This window comes from Cyanistes caeruleus, chromosome 2 (genome assembly GCF_971803275.1).
Source record: "Cyanistes caeruleus chromosome 2, bCyaCae1.hap1.1, whole genome shotgun sequence".
NCBI classification, from domain to species: domain Eukaryota; kingdom Metazoa; phylum Chordata; class Aves; order Passeriformes; family Paridae; genus Cyanistes; species Cyanistes caeruleus.
In genome coordinates this window covers 73,264,814-73,281,738 of record NC_141702.1, presented here as the reverse complement: position 1 = coordinate 73,281,738, position 16,925 = coordinate 73,264,814, and the positions used below count along the sequence as shown (strand labels likewise).

Sequence of the window (16,925 nt, the reverse complement as noted above, 5' to 3'; positions counted from 1 at the left end):
GTATTGTGATTAATTCATTTGATGTCTTATATTTATGGCCAGAAGATTGTTGTTATTTGATATAGGTCATGATGTATATATTTTTGGCAGGACAAAATTTGGTGTGACTAGGACATAGCTGCTAGATTTAAATGAATGAGATGTCTATGCTCTAAACAAAATTAAAGTTTACACTCTCCAAACACTTGAAAGAATTTTAGATTCAGCCGAAAACAACAAACTGAGTATTTGTCAGTTACACTGCTTAAATAAATTTTAAAGAAATTATTCATTTTTTTTACCTAATGTTAATGCCTATCTATTTAGTGTGTGGTAAATATAATTGAATTTTTTTTACAGGAGCTTTTGCAGTTTATTGCAATAAACCTGACATTTAAATAAACTATACTTCTTTTAGGCTGAAAGAATCAGTACTTCTTGAAGGCTAATAATTACAAAATACTAACAAATTGTTCCTTCATGTATTTCCAGACAAACTGCGGGTTCCACTAACCTTAGGTTGCCCATTTTCTTCAGGTCTGGACTTTCATTTTCAGCTTTGAACTGAACCTGTCCCATATATAAAACTTGACTGGGATCCTTTATTTTTGTTTGTGGCTGTGGTGGCTGAACTACTGAACCCGGAGTGAACAGTCACAGAACAAGGAAATGAACACAGTTTGTCAAACCTCCCTTCTCACCGCGTACATTTGTGTCTCAAGTGGCAGGACTGCCTTTTACTCATGCCCGGGTTTTGTTCTCCAGCACAAACCTGCAGCATGAAAGGCTCCTGCCCAGCTCCCAGGTGGTCCCTGCTTCTTCTCAAACACTGCTGTCTTCCTCTCCTCACCCTTCTTCCAGATGGCCACTGCCTTATGCTTTAAATAATGTTGTCAGGGACATCCCAAATTCTTTACAGACCCTCACAGAGTAGGGACCAGGGCCATACATCTATCTGAGTTAAGGAGCTGTACTTCAGCTTCACTTCAGTGTAGTAAAACATATTGTGTAGCTTGCAGGGGCCCAGTAGAGAAGCAGGGATCTGCTTCTCTTTCCTCTGTTCCTGTGGACTAACCAGGGGTGTCAGCCCATATTGTAGCCCAGCAAGCTTAGGCTGGTTCCCAGTGTTCCCAGTGCTCCAGAGGATGTGCTTCAGACCTGCAAGGTGTGGTCTTGAGGACTCTACTCAAGAGACAGCACAGACTTGAGTAGGACAGTCTCCCCTTGCAAGATGTCTCATAAATAAGGGTCTGGTGAGCCATATCTGCTGTAGCTGTGCACCCTGCTTTCTCTGGGTGTTCCAGTACTGAAAGAAAATTTCCAGCTGCAGATACTGGAGTTCAGAGGCTTTGTTGGCATGTTTGTAAATTTAAACATTAAACTGAACAGAAATGACGCTTAAAATGAATTCCCTTAAGTATGTTCTCTGGCCCCCACAGTTCTCTCCTCTATCCAAGGAAAATATTTATACTCTGAAAAGCACAGGTGTCAGAGTTGGGATCACATCCCTTTTTTCTGATTCTTAGCTGACTTCAGGACTGTGTTCTTGGTAACTGAACTCTGACAGCAAACACAATTTAAACAGGTTTGTGTTTAAATGTATGGATTGGTATGCATGTGCCAGCCAGGAAGAATTGTGCAATTAGTCTGGGAGATATCTAATTCATATCACTCATTAAACATGTATCGTATTACAACAACAACACCACCACCAAAACTGTTTTAAATGATGCTTGAGCAAAGTTCAGGAGGCTAATTTTGATTGGGCAGATTATCACTGAGTTGCAGTATTATGGTGAATTTCTGGTAATTACATAAGATTGACTGTGTCACATACTGCAATTGTGTAACAAAAGATTATTAGATTTGTGTCATTTAAATGAACACCTGATTTCTGTCTTGGCTCTAGGTAATACCTGCCTACCATAAGTTACCTTCTGAAATAACTGTGTTTCCTGAATCACATATTGATTGATGACCTAAATATATATCTTGATTTTCAGTACACTAGGATATTTGATGGCCTCTCTGAAATTAATCAATGGTCTTATTCCACCACCCAGAGGACACCACAGAAATGCCAGCAAAAATAATGAGGAGCGAAAGTCTTTCATAGCATTGGAGCAAAGAATCCTGCCATAGTGTGGACATGAAGATTGGGCACTCTTAAGAAAATTTTCCTTATGCCTTGGTTAGATAATTTTGCATTGAAAATAGCTCCCATTTTCTGCTGCTTTGGTTTTGTGAAAAGCATAACGATCACTATTCCATGGCTGGAAATTTGGTTTTATTGATACCTGCTATCAGTATCTCCTTGGTATCTGTATTTGGTGTGACCTAGACTGTGACCCTTAGAGGCGAAGGCCAGAGTGACTCCAAATTCTCTTCATAATTTAAAGACAACTCAGACTTAAAAAAAACCCAACACCCCAAACAGTGATGGTGATAGCAAAGAGAACAGGAGACTCTTCTGAATTTCAGTAGCAAGAAGAAAATGAGAGATAGATCCTGAAAACTGCTTCTCCCTTGTTACCCAGGTAAAGCTACATGACAGAAGCAGCTTCTTAGTTACCTTTGATTCTGTCTTCCATGAAAATGCCAAGAAAACAATCTGGAAACTGTTTTGGTCCGAGATCCAATTGTGAAACTGCAAGAAATAGTAATAAAACCTTTGCATGGAAGATGCTGTTTACTGCAGTACACCTTGGTCTCAGAATTAGCTCCATGCCACAGGAAAATATGACTGGAAAATACGTGCTAGCATGACCTCCTGAGTCATAGTTACCCCACATCTGCAATAGTTTTAAATAAGAAAAATATAATAAAGTAAAGATGGGTCTTTGGTACCACTCTGTTTAGCAAAAGCTTATTTAAGTAGTTTTTTATGTTTAATTTTTCTTTTCCAGCACTACCTCCACTGTGTTTAACTGAACCTAAAATGACTCACATCTTCTTGTAATTTCTGTAATTTTCCCTCCCTGTTTTCTTGCAGTAATGGTTTGTAGCTGGTGGATGGAGAATGCTGACCGGAGGATAACAGCTGTGCAAAAAAATATTCTGGTTATATAATCTGTGAATCTTACTTATAAAAAAAACTTGATTCTTAAATAGATCCTGCTGTGCTTAAAAAACCCTTTGATTTCAAGGTGTCTGTAGCCACTCATTCTCTCCAGACTGTTTTTGCTTTCACAGGTCTCACTTCTTCTGGGCATTTATCTAATTATTTCTTTAGAAGTGCTGATTTTTCATTTATAATCTATAGGTATCAGTGTGCAGCATTAGAAATGAAGAATTACACTCCAGAGAGCAACTTGATCACTTCATGCATCACCAAAGAACTTGGAATCAATTCAACATCCATAACCTCAAACCCCATCCATTTATAAAACATAGTCTGTATATGTAATATACCTGTGCTGTGTAGTTAAACATAAAGAATGTTTAAATTATTGTTTACTGGCCGGGGCTATGTGCAAATCATTATTTTCAATCATGTATGTACACTTATTTAGCTTACTCTCATAATTGTAGTCTCCTTGCAAATCTTTTCCATTCTGAATTCAGATGATGCCTCAGCTCCCGCGCTGGAGACTCAGCCTCAAGGTGATGAAGAAGGTGAGCAAATTTAACAGTGTGGTATTAAACTGTGCAGTTCTGGACTCTATTCCACAACATAAAATGCCATTTTAGGAGTATCTACAGCTGCTGGGGCGGTTGCAAGAAATTGCAAACATCTGTTCTTTTTTCAGGAACAACAAAGACAGCAAACACAACAGGGTCTTACAGGCATTGAATTTTGTGTGATAGTCTTGAGATGAGATTTTTACATGTGGAGACCAACATCAGCAATTTTAATTGTTGCTGCTGAGGGCAGCCACAGGTTTTAAATTTGAGCCAAAGCTGAGATTAAAACTCTGTGTTCAAATAAACAGCTCAAAGGGTAAATTCTATCTTCAGCATAATGACTAGTAATATTAAGGCTGATGTTTTGTGAAGCTTATTTGCCTCTGGAGAAATGAATTGCCATGAAATAATCAATAATGGTCCTATGTTGTGGCTGCCTTATCACTCACTGCTAATCTTGCAGAACTTGGTCAGCAGCCATTATATACTTTGGGTCCAGGCTAGGACATTTTTTTTTTAATTAAACATAATTTTTGTCTAAAAGTATTTATTTCAATCTTCTGTACAAATGGGATAAGGAAAAAGCTATTCATGCCTTGCATGAATAATAGTCTAAAGTGCCTTAATACAAACCAGAGGGGCCATTTTTTTTTTGGATAAATGTTTCTTTAAAACTACTGACTACTATTCAGTTGCTAATAACTTTAAAAAATATAACTTTTAAAAAGGTTAACATTTATAAAGTATTTTCTGTTGCCTTTTTTTTTTTCTAGATATAGCTTCTCGTTATCCTACCTTATGGACTGAGCAAGTAAAGAGTAGACAGAACAAAACCAATAAAAGCTCAGGTAAGAAACTTAGGTTGTCCTTTCTTTGCCAAGCTCCTGTGAAGATATGCATGAACCATTTTAATAACCATCATGTTTCCACTCTTGTTGTATGATAGTGCCTTAATGATGTGCATGGTGATGATTTACTAAGCTCATGCATCAGACGGTCCTTTTGTAGAGAAGTACTTCTGGCCAGGCTTTACTTGGCTAAAATTATATTAGTCCACTAAAGTCTCTGGCTCACACCTATTTGCATCTGTTAGTGGGTCAGACATTTATTTTTTGCATTCTTTTTAATTATCTCCCTCTTTGTTATCTGCTTATTTTTGTGTGATATGTAGCAATTAGGTGCTTTTCCTGTGGGTTACATTTGTTAGGTGGTAAATCTTAGGAGGCAAACCTGAAAAGAAGCAAACTCCCACCAGAAGCCAGTTGTCAGTGAGCAGGTTTCAGAAAGACAGTGTTACCTGCTTTTTACTACATCAGTCACCTGCTATTTACAAACTGATCACTGGTTTGGCGTGAATTAATTATGTTGCTTTTTAAAAATAATTGTGGAATTCTGGCTGTACTTATTTTCATCACTGTTTAGAACTGAGCTTTTTAAACCTGGATTAGGTATGTTAGGTGAATGTCCTAAAACTGAAGTGTGTAGTATTCAGATAAATTCAGTGCTTTTGTGGATTTTGATGCCTTTCTCATTGCTCCTTCCTTTCAGTGGGATAAACTTTAGAGAATCTTCCTGGTTTCTATTTCTGTGGAAAAATGTATAGTTTGAAAGGAAACATTAATGACGTAGGCTGTGATTCAGTAAATCACCCCAAGCCATGCTTCAAAACCAGTAGAAATTGAGATTATGCTTTATGTTAAGTACTGTGCTTAAGTGTTTTACTGAATTGAGGGCCAAAAACATTTAGAAAAGACAAGCAATCATCATAAGAAGGAAAGTAAGATGCTAAAAAGTTTAAAGATTCCTTTATAGAAACTATTTTTAAGATTGGTGCAATAATTATTTTTTTTTTTTTTTTTTATCCGTAATTTTCCAGTAGACACTTAAGGGAGGGACCTTAAACAGCGTAGACAAGATTTTGAAGCAAATACTTTTCATGCTGGAGATTTAATTTGTCATTTCTTTAGTCAGTGTAGGCAAGAACAGAATTCCTTTGGGATTTCTGTTGCATAAAATATGTGTATAGAAAATAGTCACTGTTAGGAGTGTTTGTTTAGTTTTGACAGTGCTAGAGACTAAAGCAAGATTTCTTGAGTTTTCAGTGTAGCTGCTGGAAGCCAAAGCTTCGACACACACACCCCAACACATCCCCACACAGACAAAATCAAAAAGGTGGGTTTATTTCTGGGAACTGGTAACCTCCAGTCCGTCTAAACATGTATTTACAAGAGAAGAGAAAGCAGAAGCATAATTTACCTGTGTTGTGACTGGTAGCCCATCATCCAGAACATGATTGTGCTATGTTTGCTAACAGCAGGTCTTGCTCAGGTGCCATACCCAGGCTAGAAGAATTACTTCAGGAGGTACTGTGTAGCAAACCTTGCTTTAATTTGTAGGAATAAGTGCTGTTCCAGACTGACATAATCAATCAAGGTGAATCCAGGTGCTAAAACCAGTGTCCTCAGTGATTCTTGTAGGCAGGTTTTTAAATTCTTGGGGAAAAAAAAAAAAGTAAAATTTTCCCCTTGTTACCTCTCAGGGTGTGCCAAGGCTTTTGGGAACATCCACAGAGAATCAGCTCCGGACTGTTATGTGTACAGAACAGGAAAGATCTTGCCACTGAATCCAGTGGATTGTAAATTTGCCATCTTCCCACTTCCAGGCTTCAATATAAAGCATAAATATAGAAGTCTTCTTCACTCAGTTAGCTTAGTAAACTCTGATTCAGACTTGGATATACAAACATCAGAAAGCTTATTGAAAAATATTTGCCTGAGGAAAATGAGGAAAATTTATCTCTGCATAGGAACTGTGTTTATAAAACAAAACATGAAGCCAAATTTATTCATAATAGGCTAAATGTTCCTTTGTTTTTCTGTACTAATCCTAGTGCTGTCAAAGAAATTCTTGAGGAGCAAATAGCATTATCATCTAGCCCTGCCTATAGAACATAACAAAAAAAAAGACAAAACTAAAAATTTCAGGCAAGATACAAATATCCTATTAAAAAACTTACTATTTTAGTCTGTACTGCTCTCTTCTTGCTAGTTTTTACCTGAATATCATGATCAATATGTCATCTACAAATTTGGTTTGAGCTGAGAAATCAATCTCATTAGGAGAAAGTTTTTGTGAGTTAAGGTCACAAATGAATACATTAAATTTGTTTTACCCCTCATGAACTGGTTTGCTTTTACTATTCTGCAATTGACCTGCCAGTTACAATTAGCCAGTAAAATCAGCATAAACTGTTTTAGGTTCTGGAAGATAAATAATAATGTCTCAGGAAATTCTAGTTTATATTTGTTCTCCAGTGCATTCGTTTGACTGAATGAGCCTAAATTAATTTAGCACGGAGTAATGGCATTTGCAAGACTCACAGATGCAAGGCATGAAATTAGTGGATTATATATCCATGTTCTATAATGCCTTCTAGTGTATATTCTTTTTGTTGGCTCAGAGAAAAAGGCCTTTGCTGTTCACTTAAGGCATTTGTGGAGTGATAATTAACCTATTAGTTTTTGAGAACAAAATTTCACTGGATCATGTTACAATAGCTCTGTTTAGAGTGACAGATTTGAGTAGAAATATCTTCATTTTAGCTTTTTTTTGTACATTGAAGATTATTTTCAAAATAGTTTTTCTTTCCATACTTAGAGTATCCATCTCATTGCTAATATAGTTTTTGCTGAGATGTTTTATACATATGTTACAGTGCCTTTGCAAATATTTCATGACTACCCCACACTCCTCATTTCTTTCTCCATTTCACAGAAAACACTGCAGATTTGCCATATCAGATGTAAGAATTTCACCAACAGCTATAAAAAATAAACAGAAACCACTGAACAAGGGACGACAGGGGTTCTGATTAAGACATCAAAATGTAGCAGCCTATACTGCTGTCTGTCTGTGTGCCTAAATTCCTGCTGTAGTTTGTGGGGCTGTGATCAGTGCAGTCAGTGGAGCCTGGAGCTACCCAGCTCATGGTACAGCCCCCAGAACTGTGCAGCTGACTCTGTATCTGGAGCCCACTAGGCATGGTGACTAGTTTACATCTGTAGCTGATATTAAGGTGGCTGTGCTTTAGGCAAACTTAATCCCACACATATATCAGTTGGAAATCCGGGTGCTGCTCTTTTTAGTATTTTGTAGAGACCAGAGGACAGAAGGTTTTTTGCCTTGAAGAAACTGGATATTTTGGACTATGTTCTTTGCAATTGCCAGTTACTGTAATTTCAAGGCTCAGTTCAAATTTACTGTGAGTGAAGAAGACAGTGCAGATGCTTTCCATCACCTAACAGGGAAAAATGCAGTCTCTGAGAGGAGCTCAGGTTGGACTGTAAATATCTTAGGCTCTTGCTACATCTGCTCTATCATCAGTGTATATCCCTGTGGGGTTCTTGGGAACAAAGTATGACACTTTTCAGAGGTTGTACACCCTTTTTTTGTGTTTGAGTATAGACAAAGAAAGTGTAGTTTAATTATTTTCACAGTGCCCGGTGAAACTTCAAATTAATTTTCTTAGCTTGAACTTGAGAGCCATTATTTTCAAATAGTCTGTTGTGGGAGCACTTTCTTAAGAAATAAATAGTGTGAATTTAACTGATAATATTTTTAATGCTCAAAAGGTTCTTAAAGTACTCAGTAATTTCTCAGTAGAATCTATACACTACAGAATAAACCATACTTAGTGTAAAATTTCATTAATTTTGCAAATACAGGAAATAAAAAGTCATCTATAAACTCTAATACACTTACATAGGTACTTAAAGACCTTAGAGATTCTGGTGATAATGTAATTCAGCATAAAAAAAAATGTTTGAATGTTGTTCTAGTTGCTAAAATACAGTACAGTTTCACCTATTTACTATTCACTTCTATTCTCTTATTATTATACTTTCATATTCAGTATCCATAAAGATGTAATAGTGTCTTAGTGCTAATGATTTATATCTTCATTGAGCATACATTTGTTGATCATGTGTTTAGTGAACTTTGTAAAGGGGTTGTAAAACTGGTGTTTGTTGTGTTGATAATCCAGTATGACCAGTATCACCAATATAGAAGAGAAGAAGAAATTGTTCCCTTTCTTTGTTGACCCAGTAGTTCACATTTCATTTGAACCACACAGACACATGATGCAGTGTTTGTGCCCCATTCATGATTTCTGCCATCTTTATGCTTATATGCTTTAAGCAGGTGCTAGTGGACAAGCCACACATAATCCATCAGAAAATAGGGCTGACCCAGAGAAAACCTTGATCTACCATTAAGACTTCTGAGACAGGGTCAGGTTTATGTGATGATAACATTTTTCATCTAGAAGGAAGAATCCTAAATACAAATTAATTTTCTCCTCAAATTATGGTTTTGGAGATTTCAAGAGTGCCCAGATTTCAACCACTTTATATAGGTATTCTGGTAATCTAGAATCATCATCATCATCATTTTTTATTTCACCTGTGGGCACGTGAAAGGGACACATAGCTTTTTATTTAATTTTCTGACCCAATGGAGTAGTGTTTTATTGCTGCCTTTTTGCTACAGCCTATGATTTTCAGGACTTAAAAAATCTGTTGCAAGATTTTATCAATTAGTCCTAGAAACTTTTGATCCAACAGGAGTTTCATTCTCAAAACACCATCTGGGAAAACACTGATGTGCACATACAGCCATCATATTACAGACTGGCTGCAAATGCAAATGAAAATGGTGTAACATTTGCTGAGAATATCTTCTTAATAGAATAAAATAATGAAATATAAAGTGATAATTATGTGTTTGTATCTATACAAAGTAGCTGCTTGCATTTATCTGTCTGTATAGTCTGAATCTGTTGGCAAAGCCTGCCAGTGAGACTGATTAATATGACATTCTAAGAGGTGAATGCAGTTTTTACTGTCATGTCATCTGACAGCTTCAAAGCATTTGTACATAAGAGTTTTTCTCACATGGAAACTATGTTGGTTGTCAGTGAGGTTTGTCTTGTTAGCTTGCTTTGTTTTGTTTCTCAGAGTCAATTGTTCCAGTGGTGTCCTTGTGCACTGATCATTCCCTGAAAGTCTCCTCCTGAAAGGACCAAGACAAACCTTGTTCCATACTCCGACGCTCATGTTCATTCCAATCTCAATATGACTAACTTCTTCCTGTTTTGCCTATTGTGAAAAAAGTCAGTCCTAAAGTTAAAGAAAACTTGCATGGGAAAAAAAAAATAAATTATTTCACAGGAAATAAATGTACGAGTTCATGTGTCTGCCCAGTTACATCAATTCTAAGAGCAAGTCCTTTGTAAGCATAGGAGAATTAATGAGAATTACTGAGAATTAATAACCTAGAGACAGAAAATGGAGTTACAGCTTTTTATTTATTTTCATTAATTGTTGCATTTTCCAGATGTTGCTTTTGTGTTCATTGAAGATAAATTACCTGCAGTTGAAGTTGTGTGAACTAGCAAAGAAAAATTAAGATCCAGTTGCATGTTTCAACTTACATATTTATTACAAAATAGAAATTTTCTAGAAGTATTTTGAATTAGGCTTATTTTACAATGTGAAGTTTTGAGATATGAAACCAGTTATAACAGAAGGAAATCAAAATGAATATCATAACGAAGTGACGAAAGAACATAGACAAGAGGGGGAAGAAAGTATTTTAAAAGCTTGTTGCCTTTTTCCCTGGGGGTTCCTAAAAAGTTGTGTGTTGGCCTGCAGAGCCCTGGCTAATCTTTCATTCTCAATTTTGCTCGTATTTAGCATTAAAGGAGGAGCAGATGAGGATGACTCCTACTTGTTCTTAATATATTATGCCTATATTGGACACTCACAAATGGACTTCAAATTAATGCGTAAAGTAGATTGGCATAGGGAAAGAGCCTGAGTAGAAGTGGTCCATTAATTGCAAACCACTGAATTACACAGAAAAACTGAAGTTTTTTGCCTGTTACTAGCTCATCTCAGCCCTAAAGACAGTGTTTCTTTCCAACAATTAGTGAGGTATGAGCCACACCCAACCATGGGAATTGCACTCCCAGGCTTGTGTTGTAAATGCAGTCATTAGCTGTAGCTGGAGAAGTCATAAGCATGGTAATAAACTGCTGAAGTATATCCACATCATGCCTAGAGTATCTGACCTAGTCAGGGGCTAAAAGTTACAACAGCCTGTTGAAAATCTGTAATGTTCTGGCACAGAGGTTTGATAATCCAGAGTATCTGAAACTGAATTGGCTTCAGCCCTAAAAACATCAATTCAAACCATGAAAGGAAAGTAGAAGGCACAAGTATTGATTTTAAATGTCTTCAAACATCCCAACAGGCTATTAAGTCAACACATGGATCCTGTCAAAGGGAGCTCAGTCCATAACAGCTGGGCAATCTGTCTCTGCCAAATTTTAGACAAGTTCAAGTCCAGACATTTTTTCTGTCAATTTTTACCTTGGGCTCATCTGCAGGTTGGTTCCCTTCACAGGCAAAGGCACTGGCATTATTTTATGACATCTGCATCAAGTCCAAGTATTTTTTTGTTAGCCATAGATCTGGCTTTTGAGCCCTGTAAAATCTGTGGGTGCTGAAGGACATGAGCTGGTAGAACATTTTTTGTTTGGCCTGTTCTTTCAGTAAAGTGGTGCACGGCAGTTAAAGAGAAAAGCATTGCATGGAATTTTGGTAAGGAATACTTACTCAGATGAAGACTGGAAGCTTCCAAAACAAGAATCTTATGGCCTTCTTAGACTCTTTGAGTTGTCTCTTATAGCTGATTCACTAAATGTTCCCTTTAGAGTTCAAGAATGAACTTAATTATTTGGAGTGAACTACAATTTCTGATTTGTGTTTTGCTCTAAACCTAGCATTGTTAAGAAACTGCTGGGGAGGGAGATCCATGAGACACTGTCACAACTGCTGTTATATTTTAAAATATTGTAAAGTGTAGGAGGTAGTTCCCTTTGCTTCATTTGTTGTTGCTTTCTGTCAAGAACCACAATAGTTTTAGAGTAGAATTCTTTCAAATCTTGCTTGCAAGGTACCCTCTGGCAGCTGAAAAACTCATAGCTTAAAAGCTACTGAATGTTCACACCACTAGGGCCAATCAATAAATGGTTGATTTAGTTCCTAACAGAGAACTTTGTCTTACTTTTTAATGAGATCCTAGTCTTGATTTACCTGTTACAGTAGAGGGAGCAGTACTCCTCAACCTCTTCATCTTCTTCACCAGTGAACAAAATCACTCTTCATACTCTGGTCCTCTTTCTTTTCCTTGTCTTGCTTTGCCTTGCCTGACCTAAATTGGTAAAGGAAAATTACTGTTTTCTTTCAGTTCTTTCAGAGTTGTCCAAGAAGATTAAACTTTCCAGACCTCCCCATACTGCTTGTATATTATGATTCATTCTTAATTCATAGGCTGCTGGATCATGCTTATTATAGAACTGTCTTATCTTTAATAATCCTTTTCACAAAGATTTTCATTTATCTTCATTTTAATTTTACATATTAGTTTAAAACCTTAAAAAAGATCAAGCGCTAACATTTCCAGCTTTTTCCTCCCACTATAGGGGAAGATCCTCCCATCCTAAACCATTAAAAATGAGCTCTGTTTTGCATCCAGTTAATGTTCTTTATCCTCAGGATGTTCCAGGGCTTTACTGGACCTCCACTGTGGGGAACGAAAAAAAAAAAAAAATCTGTTTTATTTAAGGCTGATAATTTCTATTTTACTGCATGTGTTCAAATTTGATGCCAAAAGATACTAATCTTTCGTGGCCATTTTTAATTATATCACATTACTTTCTACAGCAATTAAATGACACAACAGTCCTGCTTGAAGTTCTCCTTTAGTTTTCAGACATGCACTCCCCCACCTACCCACAGCTTTCTGTGGTTTGCCAGACATCACATTGCATAATCATAAAAACATCAATAAGGTCCTTAAATCCTAAGAGGAATATCAGGTTACAGATCTATATTTTAGTGACAGATGAAAAAAAGGAATAACGTAAATCATGTTTATGCACAGAAACATATTTGACTGGATCATAGCTAATGACATAATCTTTCTGGGAAATAGATAAAACTTTCAGTCAAGACAGTCTGGTTTTGGATATGGCTGTGCTATGATTGTTGGGTATGTAGAAGATAGGTCTTGCAACAGGGTAAACAGTAAGAGCTGCCAGGGCCTTCCATCATCATACAATGACCTGATAACCTGACCTAACCATGGTCTATGCAGGTTAGACCTTTAGTTCTGTCAGGATAAGTCAAATAACCAGCTGTCTACCCTTCTAATAATTGAATAAGAATAATAAAAAAAGAAAAAAGTGAAAACCAGTTATGTGGACTGTGAAATTCTACTGCTTGATCAGCACAAAAAAGTTTTGAGTGTTGTTAATGGAAGTACAGACCATATAATCTTCCCTGGTAGATCAGGCTATGGCTAGTCATGGTGGCTTAAATTTGGAGGGATTTTTAATTGGATGATTTATCACATATGAATTCCAGATTTCTTATTTCCCAAGCCGTGTATCTCTGAACAAAATTGTTGACAAGGCTGACAGCTTGTTTTGCAGCTTATGCTTAATTATTTAAAAAAAATAAATTCTTGGCTTTTTCCTTAATTCTGTAAAAAATTGCTACATGATGCAGGAACATTTTGAGGCCCCATCAGTAATTTTAGTTTTTTCCATTTGATAAAAAAGCAAGAGAAGTTCAACTCCTACAGTGACTTCTGTGTGATGGGTGGAATTCACCTCCAAATCTGTGCATTGGCCACACATCTGCAATGAAGCTACTGCATTAATCTCTTTATAGCAGTGTCTGCTTTTATGGATTGTTAAAGGTCCAAGGTTGATGCTGTCATCCATGGATCCTTTACCCTGTCCTTAATGCAGTGTTCTGGATTCTTTTGTTAATTTCAAATGTAGAACCTCGTTTCCATGCAAGGCCACACCAAGGATCATCAGGGCGAGGGAACTTCTTGTAGTCAAATTACATTGCTAAAGTACATAAACCCACTTAGAGACCTTCTCATCTAGACCCCAACTATGTTATGTGTTATGTGTTATGACTGGCTTGCTTTACATTTCACTGCACTCTGTACATTGTGCTCTGTTGTCTCTCAAATCAGACTGCTCCAGGTAAATGTTAGACACTGTGTTTTCCCTGCACTAAGAATAACTGCCTAGGAATAGCATTAAGTATCATTTCCACAATGCACTATATTTCTGTGTTACTGGAGAAGAAGCAGTGGTTGAAGAAACAGAAGAAACTCTTTTTCATTAAGCTATTTTTAATGCCTGTTTCAGTTTAAAAACAGCAGGCAAAGTATCTGCACTCGTCCACAAATAAAACTATGTTTAAATACAATTAAGGCTGTAAATTAAATTTCAGATCTTAAATTCTCTTGGTCAAAATACAAGAGAAAAGAGAAGGCCAAGGTTAATATGCCAAACTGGTTGAAAATTAAGCCTTCTGTGGAAAACATGACTTACTAGGGATCTTGTTTTTTTAAATTTATTTATTTTTCATCTAAAAAAGTGCATCTTCAAGACAAAAATTCAATAAACAGGGTCTTCAAATAACTGAATGGTTTCAGCTCAAAACTCAAAAATCTTGATGTTTCATTGTAAGGAATTGTTGGAGCTGTAATTTTAAAACTTCATTAACTCTTCCTTTTTTGAGGGATGGGTCCTTAGGCTGACAATATATGTAGAACATAATGGTCTCCCTGCTTCATGAACTCAGACACTTCAGGAATCTTGGATTGCATGGATCTCTGTGAAGTTCAACACAAACAGCTTGTTGAGGGATTTTGTCCTCTTTTTTCTCAAAAAGAAACACTTCTAATGAAAAGCATCTTTTCATTCAAATCTTGGTTTTCTAGCAGACATTCAAAATAAAATTTTTCAACCACCTGTATTACAGTCATAACAAGCGATGGAAAAAATTATGTTTTTGCCATTTAAGCAGTGAGTTACCTTGTACCATTGTTTTCCAGTGAGATCTTAGTGCTGTTTAAACTTACCAATTTTGTTCTTCAGTGAGTAATAAAACTTATCAAAATGAAAGAACTTTTATCGGCCTCTATTTGAAGGAATGGTTAGATGCACTTTTTGTGGGGCTAGAATGCATTATAAATACATAAATTCCTCAAACATAGGTGACTTTTAATGCCCTTGAATTATTTTCCAGCACACCCAGTCAGATCAGGGTAACAAACTTGTTGATATTTGGTCTGGAAGCAGAGGAGTATGAAGTTAAATTAACTCTTCAAGTGCCTCCAAAATCTGAGATCAAGTTTTTGTAAGAAAGAATTCAGAATTGCAAGTTCTGTTCAAGTTCAAATCATAGGAGAGGTTGAGTGTCTCCCACAGTCATTAGGCCAAATTTTCATATCTATATTAAAGCAAATTCCAAAAGATGCAAGGACTGAAAAAGACTGATCCTGAAGGTTATATTTACCTGTTGCTTTGTGAATTCATCCACATTCTCTGATGCAATGGAGACTGTTAACAGAGTCAAGGGTGTGATTAGTTGCAGAGTCTCATGACCACACTGTTCTGGTTCAATTTACTCTTTCAGAACATCCCTGTGCCCACTTATTCTGGTTCTGGCTGGCAAGGAGGTAGGGGCATTTACTGTTTATTTACTTGCCTAACTGGTTTGGGGAGGAGAAATTTAAGTACCTTCTGATCTTGTTTCCTCTCTGACTTTCCTAAAACTCCAATTATGTAGCTAAAATCATAATCTCAAACTGCCAGAAGGTGATGAGAAAATTGCTAATCTCATTGCTCTCCTGTTTGGCTGTAAAAGTCTCTTAGCTTTAGGGATTTATGGTTTTATTTTTCTTGCGGTTTCTAATCAGAATTTAAAATCAATTCATGAGAATTTTTAGGATGTGATTTTAAGTTCCTATGAATTGACACAACAGAGAATCAGCAAAGCCAAAAATATCAATATAAATGTCAGTGGTTTTGAAAGGTCACTTCTTCCCATTTACCTACCAACATCTTTAGTATAAAACAGTGACTTGTAATGTAGTCACACATCCTGTAGTTCATCCCTTCAGCTCAACAGTCCAATATAATAATAGAAAATGACTGTAGGAGCAGATGATTTAGTTTCAGCAGGCATAAAGCCTCATTTTACTCAGAACAGTGTAAATAGGAGTGACTCTGCTGCAGTTACAAGGCTAATACCATTGTAATGCTTATGAGGAGAGAAGGGAATCAGGCCTGGAGGATATATTTTAATTTTCTTTTCTTTTTTTTTTTTTAATGTCCTTTATGGGGACATTAGTGGTACAGGACTGATGATGGTGTTATTGCTTCTCTTGGAAACACAGTGCACACTCATTTATCAAAGTAGCTTGTATGTAGTACATCAGTCTGCCAAATCAGTGACAATAGGACAGTCCTGTGCTGCTGTTACCTAGCTGGAGTTCTTGAATTTAATGAATGTGCTGTCAGCACAAGGGCTCCTCTACTCCATTGGTACTGCCAGCTGAAAGGCTGAATAAAGTATTTTCTATTTATTACCTTTATGCACAACTTAATTGTCACCAGATGATGTGTTTTGCACACTGAATCATATTTATATTTTTCAATTTTTCTGAATATTCATAAATACCTTCACACATCAGAGAATATGCCAAGCAACTAACCATGGTGCTAAGGATGACATGGTGCACTTACCTTTTCAATACTCTTGTAAAAATGAGCCTGTATGGCTTCCATATAGAGAAATCCCTGTCCACAGAAAGGCTAGAGGGAAAATGCCTTGTTTCAGGTCTTTTTTATCCCTTATATGATTAAGAAAGTTTGTGAATCAGAAGAATTGTATTTAAACTTATTTTATCTTTTATTTCATACCTGCTTTTATTGGAGCCCTCTGCAATGTTACTATAGTCTCTGGTATTCATCCTCAAAGTTGGTTGCAGAGAATTCTCCATGCTGTTCCAATCCTGTCTTTGCAGTCTTCTTTCTCTCCTGACAGTAGCTGATCTTCTTCACTGCCTGTTTCTCAGTTTTTGCCTACATATCATTGCACAATCTCAAATGCTGGCAAGCATTTCATGTAACACTGATTCATCATATCTCTTCTTTTATCTTCTCCTCTTAACTAAGACAGCCAGAGGCATAAACTGGGGGCTTTATGAGGAGAATAACCAAAGAATAAAGGTTGTTGACCCTGCTATGAGTTTGCAGGCTGTGGCCTGAAAATACAGTGACCCCAAAACCATGATGAGAGTTCTTAGGAGCACCCAGTTGAGCAGTGACTGCAAAGAATAGGAGACAGATTCCTAGATTGAGTAAACTTGGAAAGGTGTCATTA

General features: G+C 36.6%; 1 protein-coding gene across 2 annotated transcripts in view; it reads left to right on the top strand.

Annotated features, from left to right (window-relative positions):
* Positions 1 to 16,925, top strand: part of SMOC2 (SPARC related modular calcium binding 2) — a 140,249-nt gene that overhangs the window by 66,603 nt on the left and 56,721 nt on the right. For both annotated transcript variants that reach the window (XM_086877879.1, XM_086877878.1), the window contains exons 6-7: positions 3,544 to 3,594; positions 4,377 to 4,451. In XM_086877879.1, coding sequence (XP_086734005.1) covers positions 3,544 to 3,594; positions 4,377 to 4,451 — 126 coding nt within the window. The remainder of the gene's footprint in view (positions 1 to 3,543; positions 3,595 to 4,376; positions 4,452 to 16,925) is intronic.